Source organism: Chinchilla lanigera, unplaced genomic scaffold (genome assembly GCF_000276665.1).
Source record: "Chinchilla lanigera isolate Chin_1 unplaced genomic scaffold, ChiLan1.0 scaffold00063, whole genome shotgun sequence".
NCBI classification, from domain to species: Eukaryota; Metazoa; Chordata; class Mammalia; order Rodentia; family Chinchillidae; genus Chinchilla; species Chinchilla lanigera.
Window position 1 is genome coordinate 181,915 of NW_004955464.1, and position 9,895 is coordinate 191,809.

The window sequence follows — 9,895 nt, forward strand, 5'->3', positions numbered from 1 at the left end:
GACTCGCCCTCGCCCGCCCCGGCGCGGTGGCGGCGGCCCCGCCTCTGTGATGAAGTTCAAGCCCAGCCAAAAGCGGACGTACGACCGCCCGGGGCTGAAGAAGCAGCGAGCAGAGGATGGGGTGCTGCCGGTGAGTAGCGGTCGGTGCCCAGACAGTGCGCGTCCCGGGAGGAGGAATGGAGCCTGAGGAGGAGCCGGCGGCGCAGCCGTGGGGGAAGTTTATGACGAGGCAGGAGTCCGAGGAAAATTGGGCCGGCTCCTGGGAATATCTGAGCAGAACCAAGACCGGAAGCAGCGAACAATTGTTTACGTTCTTACAGTCACTGAAATACTAGAAGATTGGGAAGATCCTGTTAATGTGGGAAGGAAGAGAGAGTGGTTCAAAGAAGAAGATGCAGTCAAAGTTCTCCGGTGTCACAAGCCTGTACATGCAGACTATCTGGAAGAATTAAAGGTGGGCTGTTCCCCAACCAACGCAAACTCCACAGTCCCCTCCCTCCCAGATAACAACGCCTTGTTCGTGACCACCGCACAAAGCCCCGGGCTGCGGTCCGTGTGAGATGGCAGAGGCCGGGACCTCCCCAGAGCGCCATCTCCGCCTCCGGGAGAGGCTTCCGCACTGTCCTTGGCAAACATCTGAATGATACTCACAAACTGTCTGAATTTGCCACGCAGGGATTTCAAACAATTTGCATGTTTTTCAGATGCTTTCAAATCTTTAAAAAAAAAAAGTGTAAAATATTTTAATAAGCCAAAGCCATGACGAACTTTTTTTAGATGCCTTAACTGTGCCCTGCTCTCCCACTGTTCAATTGCTTGTCATTTTCTAACAGCATTTTCAGTTTTTCTTGTCCATATAAGCACTGTTGCTTATTTTGTCAGAGATCAAGTTACTCAATGGATATGACTCCCCCTAAATTGTCTTATCATTTGCAGCATTAACTTATTCATCAAATCTTTGGTTGGAATTAATTAAAGTATCTTTGATGTTAAAATCCATCCAGGACCGGAAATATAGCTCAGAGGTACAGCACCTGCCTTGCAAGCGCAAGGTCCTGAGTTTGATTCCGGGCACCCCAAAAATTAATTAATTAATTAATTAAATTAAAATCCATCCGTCCCAGAACTCACATAATTAAGAATGATCTTGTCTTGGATTTGTGTGCTTACTCAGAATCGGTCATCCCTTCTTAAGTGTGTGCATACATACCCTATCTGAACCTCCCACGCATCCCCACTGAGGTCAGAGATGAGGAAGGAGGAAAAACCTTTAAGATGTGGGGCTGGGAGAGTGAAAGAACTGTTTATGTAGGCATTAGTCTTTTGTAAATATTACAGCTAGTGAGTACGAAGTAGAAGTTAAAACATTTGCTCTATGAATTAACCTGTAGAGATAAAATTGCTGCTAAAAATAGAGTCCTTACACTTAAGGAAAATTGGTGCCATTTTGAAAATGAGATCTTGTATCATGAAGGCAGCTGAATTAAATATAAATGCTAGTTCACAAGTTAACGCTGTCAAAGGAATAATTAGAGAACTTTTCAGCCAGTGACATTCCATTCTAAATTACGTAGTATGATCAGACATGATGATCCAGAATTTTTGTATTTTTCTTTGTACAGAGGTTATGTATTTTGGGTGTTTTTTTTTTTTTTTTAAGAAAACATTTTAAATCCTACAAATTAACATTTCTATCAATCACCAATAGACTATGATTTTCTCAGTAATCTCTGAAACTTCTTTAAATTATGTACTTAACAGAGAAACTGGATTGTTTTTGTATATAAGGCTGCTTCCACCTGAAATGCTGTCACAAGAACTTAGGGAGATTTCTCTTGTGCATGGTATGCTTAGGTAATAATGCCATGAACTTATTTTATAAACTCTTGGACTATGTATTTGACATGTAAAAATGTACCATTTGTCAGCCATCTCTTAAGTTAAACTATGAATATTGTATAATTTTCTTTGGTCAGAAACATTTAGACTAAGTAGTGCCACTTGGGTCAGGATTTTCTTCAGTGCCATTTATTTAGCAAACCCAACTGTTGTTAGGCTATACAATTAGCAAAAATTTATATACAGCAGAATATAGTTTTCACACATAAATTTCATGAGGGGTTCTTCTGGAACCCAGCCTGGCAGAATCAGAGCAAAAGTCCTAAGGAAGTTCAAATACTTTCAGGCCTAAATAGTTGAATCTACCAAGGATAAATAATGTCTACTATCTCAACTCCAGAGTTTACTGTGTTTATATTGCCCTTTCTGCTTATTTGTGGGGTAGCTGAATAAAACTGGGCAGCTAAATTTCAGTTCCACATGCCCCCTATATACACACAAAAAAGGAGTTATTGTAAATTGACTTGCAAAATAGGAACTTCCCTGCATGTTTTTGTAAAGAGATGACATTTTCCAACCAAGGACAGGACATCCAGTTTTCTGTCAGTCATACCAGTGTAGAAAGCAGAAAAACTAAAGGGGAAAAATGATTGTTGTACACAGTGAATTGCTTTGCATGGTCTCATCTGAGATAATTGGTGTAAGGATCTTGACTTTTTTATATTTGGAAACAAATAAAAATTGAAACACGAACACCCATTATTTGCCAGGAGTTGTTTGGGTACAAAGTATACAGACCCTAGAGTCTGTGCTCTACAGAAACTCACAAGCCAGGGGCCAACATACACAGAGGTAAACAGGGTACTTGGCCACCCTCAGGCCAGTGAGAAATAGCAGACTGCCTTATCTTTAGAGCCTCACCGTGGAAGTTGGTTAGCCTCACATGCCCCTTTGGTAACTCTTTAAAGCCAGGAGTTCCCAGGGATGTCTCATACTTTTATTGCTGCCCTTGAGACTGACCAATTCAAATGGCAACAGCGTAACTATCAGTGGTGGGGCACGTTTTAGAGACCGAGTGCCCAAACTGCAACCCAAACCCACTTATTTGCTCCAAAGTGTCAATACTGCAGTTAAATCTGAATATCTGATGTTCGGCTGCTGGGGCGACTTGGCTTGGGTGCCTACCCAGAGTGCTTTGGGTGCTCACTGCAGCACACATGCCATGGGTTTGCCACCAGTGAAAGAGAGGGCACACTTTGTTGCTGGACTTTGGAGTCCAGTTGAGCACTGGCTATCTCGGCAGCTCTGCTACACATCACACCATTCTGTCTTCCTTGCCCTTTCTTCTGCATTTCACTCCCCTGGCATGTGCTCTCTTTGGCTCTTCCAAATGCTGCATTTACAAGGTATGATCAGAAACTACAATGAAATGTTTAAATTTAACACATTTATCACAGTGAAAGACACATTGCTATTAATTTCCCTCTAAGTCCTCCCTGTCATTTTGACCACACTGATCCCATCATTCTTGTTGCTTTCCGCAGCAGCTCTGGAGTCCTCTTTCTTGACTGTCTTAGCCATCTTGACTGTCTTGCCCATCTGTTGTAGTTTAATGTCCTGAACTGATTCAAATGAACACCTTTTGTGGTCATTTTGACTTTGGAAGAAGAGTCAGAAGTCATATGGTGCCAAGGGATCTGCTAAATAAGGTGGCTGAGGACACACTATTGTGTTTTTATGAGCCTGACTTTCCGTTGGATGATGCTCAGCAGCAGCAGTCACTCTGTTTTTGATCACACCTCGATCACACAGCACAGACACTCAGCCGCACTTTGCATTTGAGACATCAAGGGTATCCTTGTGTTCCGTTCACCTCACTTGTGTGCGCTTCCTTTCTCTATAAAGCAGTGAGACGCCAGCGCCAGGTTTGGTCTGCTTAGGAGCTGTCTCAGATAATCCACAGCACACAGGCTGGGCACTCACAGCACGACCACTATAACCAAAGTGCAGGTGGTGGGCAGCTGGGTGACACCCAAAGCTTTGCACCCAGACAGAAATGGGTTTCAGTCACATCTCTACCACCATTGTAGTGGTGCTGGCCTAGCTGTTTTTCATCTTTTGTGAACTTCAGCTTTTCAACTGATTGTGAGGTTAATGCTGCTTGACTTGGAGTGCAACACTAAGGACTGAGAAGAACAGACAGGAAGGAGTCTGCAAGGAGTGCTCTCTGCCTTTCCTAACCACAGATCACTGCATTCACCAGTCCTTTATGTGAGCTGGCCCAGGCCTGCCCGGCTTCTGGGTCAGTGCTGATCAGCCTTGGTCCTACATCTTACCCACATTCTGTTATATTCCTCTCCTCCTCTAGAACACTCCTAGTCCTCACTCATCCAGCCCACGCTCTGAACTGGGCGTCTTTGCTGCCAGGCCTGGTGTAGCAGATGCACACACACACCCTCACCGTGGGCCACCCTAAGATCTCTGTATCCTTACAACACAGTAGAATGCTGTTACACACCCTCACGATTGTGTTCTCTTCCTGCTGTTATTCTGAGCACCTTCTAGGAGCCAGGCCCTGTAACAAGGCAGGAATGGTCCAGGCAGTTGAGCTAAGAGCTTTACATGGATTAACTCATTTCATTCTCGTTACAATTCTGTGAAGTATTTACTAATAATACATTTATGTAAAAAATGAGGAGATTGAGACTCATAAATACTAGGGAACTCTCTCCAAGTCACACAGCTAGCAAATCCACAACTGAGCTCCCAGGCCAAAGCTCCCGGCCATCACACTCTACTGTTTTTCATCTCGTCTGCCAACCCTCCTGTCCTTCCTCTTCCGATTGATGTGTTCCATGCAGCACTCCACATGGCGCTCTCTATATTGAAGCACCTCTCACAGTGCACTGTGATGGATTTACCTGCCTACATCTCATTAGAATAGGAGCTCCCTGAGGGAGTGTGTTTTGTTTTACTCCCATAGCCCTATGCTTGGCAGAGAGCAAGTTCTCCAATGGATATTCATTGACTGAATTGTATTGGATTTTTCTTTTCTACTTGCTAAATTTTTCTTATGTCCTCTAGCCTTACCATTTGTTCTATGACAGCTCTAGAATCAACACTGGCCATTAGTGCTTGGGTCTGAAACCAGGTGTGTGTATGTGCCCATCTCTGTGTATTGCATGTTTGCTATGCTACCACCTAAAGTAACTAGTTTTCTAAACAACTGTCTACCTCAAAGCCTTTTTAGCCATTGCATTTCTCTAGTTTCCTTTAACCTGGAAACTTTCCACAGCCTTTCTTTGTCTTTATGATGTAGGTATGTTTGGAGAATGCAGTCCACTATAAATTCAGAATGCAACCCCTTTCGGGCTTGCCTGATATTGCCTATGACGGGATGCAGACTATGCACTTGCAGCCAGCATTGCTTCTTGGCTGCTGCATCTGGAGGCATGAAGTCCATCTGCCCATCTGAACTGAATTCTGATCACTCAGTCAAGACCTTGTCTGGTTTCTTCCCTGTATATTTAACATTCTTTTCATCATGTAACTAATGGATAGTCTGTGAAGAAACATTTTAAAATCGTGTGTATCCTGCTACTCATTAGAATTTCCTCTTGGATTCACCAATGATTCCTGCCTGTCCTCTATCTTTAATATGGTGATTGCAAAATTATTAGTCTGCCCTTAAATGCAATGTCTGACCCTAAATGCATCCTCTACAGGAAGAGAAATGCCATAAAGGACACAAAATAAACATCAGATGTCCTATTTAAAGCAGTGCAAGCCTCTCATTTTATGGCCAGCACAGAATCTATTCATAAGTACAAGTCTCCCCTGATCAAATATCAACCATTACAAGGTCGACTCCTAAATGAGATCTGAAACAGTTGATATTGAGGCTGGCCTCCAAGACTTTGGGAAGAGGATTGGACCGTGGGAGCATGATAGTTTACTTTCTGTTAGGAGGTGGGGCCTGGATGGAGGAGACAGGTTGCTGGGTGACCTGGAAGAGCGCATCTCCATCCCTGGCTCCTCCCTTCTCTCTCTGCTTCCTGGCTCCCACAGTATGAGCAAATTTCCTCTACCAGCCCCTTCCACCTTGCTGCTTTGAAATGCTGCCTTGACCATGAGCTAAAATAAACCTCTCTGGAGTTACAAGTGTTGGATATTGTGTCTCAGAGATGAGCAAGTGACTAAGATATGTTCCTAAGACCTTGTGAAAAATGTCTGGCATCCACAGTAGTTCCTGTATAGAAATTGCTGAGTAAATAGTAGTGGTATTTTGAAATGAAGACTCTAGTTCTTTTTTTATTGCAAGATAATGCAGAAATAATGAAATTATACTGAAAGAGTTTTGAACACAAAATGAAAGGACAGAGGTCCCAAATACAATGACATAGAACCTTCCAGTGTCAGTACCGCAAGCCTTGTTCAATCCCCGTTCATGATCGCTGAATATTCTTTCTGGTGTTCAACCAGCTTCCGGAATACTCGATATTTCTTGTCATAGTATCTATGGGAGAATAATAAATATATTGATCAATCTCAAGGCAAAATTGCCAGGTGGCTCCTGTTTACCTTTAGGAGAGGAGTCATCTCTTCTAAGTATGCCCATACCTTGCAGGGTTTGAATGCTCACAGTATCCTGGTGATGGACTTGCATGCTTCAAACCTGTTACCTGTAAGCTACCCGAAGGACTATTAGCTCCATTTTTTGAGATAAGAGTGCTTTCTCACACATGCATATCTGAAGTAGCAGAGCCAAAAACTAGTGGAACCAGAATTCAAACTCAGAATGGTCTGACTTCAAGCCTCCACTATGCCCTACAAGGTCTGAGCTTAGTACAAACCCTTTCACACTCCCAGCTTCAATCCATTTGTCCTGTATGACTGGGCACAGGTTACCACCATAGTCTGACCAGGCACAAGACTCAACCTTTGATTCTCTTTTCTGGAGATTCTATGCCTAGATGTCCTCCCTAGACCTTTTTATCCAGGAGTAAAACCCCATGGGAACTGGATTTAGTGCCCTTCCAGTCGCTGGGCCCTGCCCTCAGGCATCTGCCTGTTCTCTCCTGCTGACCCTTAAGGTAAGACCCGTGAGAACTGGTGCTGTCCACAAATCAGACAGCAGAGCAGCTGGAGCTGCTTGGGCATCAGAATCCTGAAATCAACGGACAACAGCCTGGGCAAATGACCCTGGTATTTTGTAACTTTGTCCTGATTCCTCTGCTAGGAAGCTCCCTGGGGGTGAGAGATGAAGCCAGTTTAGCACAGCACGGGAGATTCTAGGGTGAAAATGAGTCCTCCCGAGGGAGGTGCACAGTAAGCTTGTGCACTGGAGCAGAGAGTTTGGGAGAGTGACTGCAGATAGGCTCAGGACTCTGCCTTGTCACACATTTTTACCTTAGGCATTCTGGACACCTTCAGCCATGCTGGGATCAAACTCACGGCAAAGAGGGGGGCTCTGTGGCCAGGATTTGGACCCCAGTGTGGCCCATGACCAGCTCTGTGACCTTAGACATGGTACTTAATTTATCTGTACCAGAATTTCCTCATCTGTACCTGGGAATAATTATAAGGCCAGGGGCTGGGGATTTAGCTCAGCGGCAAAGCACCTGCCTGGCAAGCTCAAGGTCGTGAGTTCAATTCCTGGTACCAGGAGAAAAACGAAAAACAAAACAAAAAAAAAAACAAAAAAAATAATTATAGGGCCTACTTCAACAGAACTGCTCTATGAATTAAATGAGGCAATACATGAAAAGCACACAGAACAGCGCTGACTCATAGTAAGTGATGGAAGTGCTCGTTACTACTTTTAAATGATTAATATTCTTTTTCTTTAATATTTCTATTTTAAAGAGAAAAGAGCAAAAACAGATAGACACAAAGACATAAAACAACATGAAAACATTAAAAATGATACAGGATTTCAAGCAAGGTGATAGGAAATTAACAATGGTTGTTATATCACATAATGTTATCTTCAAATTGATTCCTCAGATAACCAGATATAGGCATGTAAGATTGATCAAACAATGAAACATTAACTGTTCTTTTCAATAAATGACTAATATTCTAATATCATTGATATTAGATTAATATCTACATGTAGATACTGCAAAATCTACTTTATGAACCCCAAAATTGTTAACAATGTATCTATTTTTAGGGACATTTTTCTGCTTTTACTGGTGCTCTTGGTCATATAACATTGAGTTATTCTTTCATTGTATGAGATTCAGTGTATGAGATTCATTATATGGATTCCTGACACTAAAATCTCAAAACTGCTAGAAGGAGGCTAGGGGCAGAATGCTTTTTACATACTTGAAGATTGCCTCTTTTAAAATATTTGCAGCAATTTTATTCACTGGCTTTATTTTTAATACAGGTAGACTCATATAGTACTTGAATTTTTGTGACTATCTTATTTCACTTGACATAAATATTAAGATTCATTCATGTGATGGTATAAGCTAGAATATCTTTTCTTTTTAAAGTTGAGGGGCTGGGGATTTAGCTCAGCGGCAAAGCGCCTGCCTGGCAAGCGCAAGGTCGTGAGTTCGGTTCCCGGTACCGGAGAAAAACCAAAAAAAAATAAATAAATAAATAAAAAAAATAAAAAAAATAAAGTTGAATAATACTCCATTGTATGTATATATCACTGTTTTGTTCATACACTGATGCACTGAGGGACATGGGTTATTCTTATGGGTTTAGCTACTGTGAACAAAGCCGCTGTGGACATGGGTGTACACATGCTTGCTTCCAGTTCCTCTGTATATTTACCAGGGATAGAACTGGTAGAGCATCTGTTAGTTTTAGCTTTAACTTTTTTGAAGAACTACCAGACCACGGTGTTTTACACAGCAGCCCTGTCACTTTACTGCATAGTTTCCAGTTTCCTCCCCTTATTACCACACTTGTTACTCTGCGGTGGGGCCAGCCAATGTGTGTGAGGCAGCACCTCATCGGAGCTTTGAGTGGCTGTCCCTGATGGTGATATTGAAGAACCTGTCAGGTTCTACTTGCACGCATACATCTTCTTTAGAGAAACATTCACTTAAGTCTTTTAATCATTTTTGAGTTGTACTGCTATGGAGTGTTTTGTTGCTGAGTTTTAGGAATTCTTTACATATTCTGGATATGAGTTCCCTCATCAAATATATGATTTACAAATATTTTTTCCAGTCCTGTGCATTACCTTTGCAATTTGTTGATATTGTCTCTAGCGCACAATTTTAACATATTTTTAAGCGTCCTAAAATCACATATAAACTTGGCTTGAGCCTACGGATGAAATTTGGGGTCTTCCTAAACATTTCCTTATTGAGCTACAGCCATCAGATGAGGTGCTATGCATTTCTACATCAGCTGAATTCCCTGTCTTCTAAATTCTTCCCCAAGCAGTCAGTTGCTTCTGTGTGGCACAGACACAAGTAAACGTCCCACACACTTAATAACGCCATGAACATGAGGGAACTGGCGCAGCATCCTCGTTGCAAATATTTGGTTGGCCGACAGGTGGTGCTGCAGCATCACGCATGCTGCTCCTCCTCCTGATAGCTGCCCACCGCCAGCAAGCAGCCAGATTCCAGGAAAAGCTTAGCGCAGGGTTGAAAGAACTCAAAAACAGCCTTTCCTGAAGAGTCCCGAAAAGGCAACGAGGGAGTTGGAGAATGATACCTGTTTCTTATTTTACCAACAAGGGCTGGCTCCCGCCCTCAGGGTCGCAGGTGACCCAACCCCTGGTCCGCGAGCCTCCTGTGGCGTCCGCGCCTCTGCGCCTGGCCATGGCCGGAACAGCAGCGGCCTCACTTGAGAGGGAGAAGAAAATGGAAAACACCAGACTGTCTTCTATGGACGTTTCCAACGTTGTCAAGTACTGAACATGCTTGGTGGAACCTGCACCTTTGCCTACCATTATATAAGGTGGTGGGATTTGCTTTTTTATCTTAACCTCAGATACTTTCCCAAACTATAAAGGCGCTTGCAGAACTGTACCCTTCATCTTCAGACGCACTATCAGTGACCCCCGCCCCCCGCCCCC

At 43.1% G+C, this 9,895-nt stretch overlaps 1 protein-coding gene and 1 pseudogene across 9 annotated transcripts in view; one reads left to right on the plus strand and one right to left on the minus strand.

The window, feature by feature from the left end:
* Window positions 1-10: 10 nt before the first annotated feature.
* On the plus strand, window positions 11-2,581 carry LOC106150097 (annotated as a pseudogene).
* A 3,541-nt stretch (window positions 2,582-6,122) lies between these two features.
* Fggy (FGGY carbohydrate kinase domain containing) overlaps window positions 6,123-9,895 on the minus strand; it is a 495,194-nt gene continuing 491,421 nt past the window's right edge. For 7 of the 9 annotated variants that reach the window (XM_013521725.1, XM_005398481.1, XM_013521726.1 and 4 more), the window contains one exon: window positions 6,123-6,355. In XM_013521725.1, coding sequence (XP_013377179.1) covers window positions 6,274-6,355 — 82 coding nt within the window. In that variant the 3' untranslated portion in view covers window positions 6,123-6,273. The remainder of the gene's footprint in view (window positions 6,356-9,895) is intronic. The other 2 variants (XM_013521728.1, XM_013521727.1) reach the window with 1 other exon arrangement.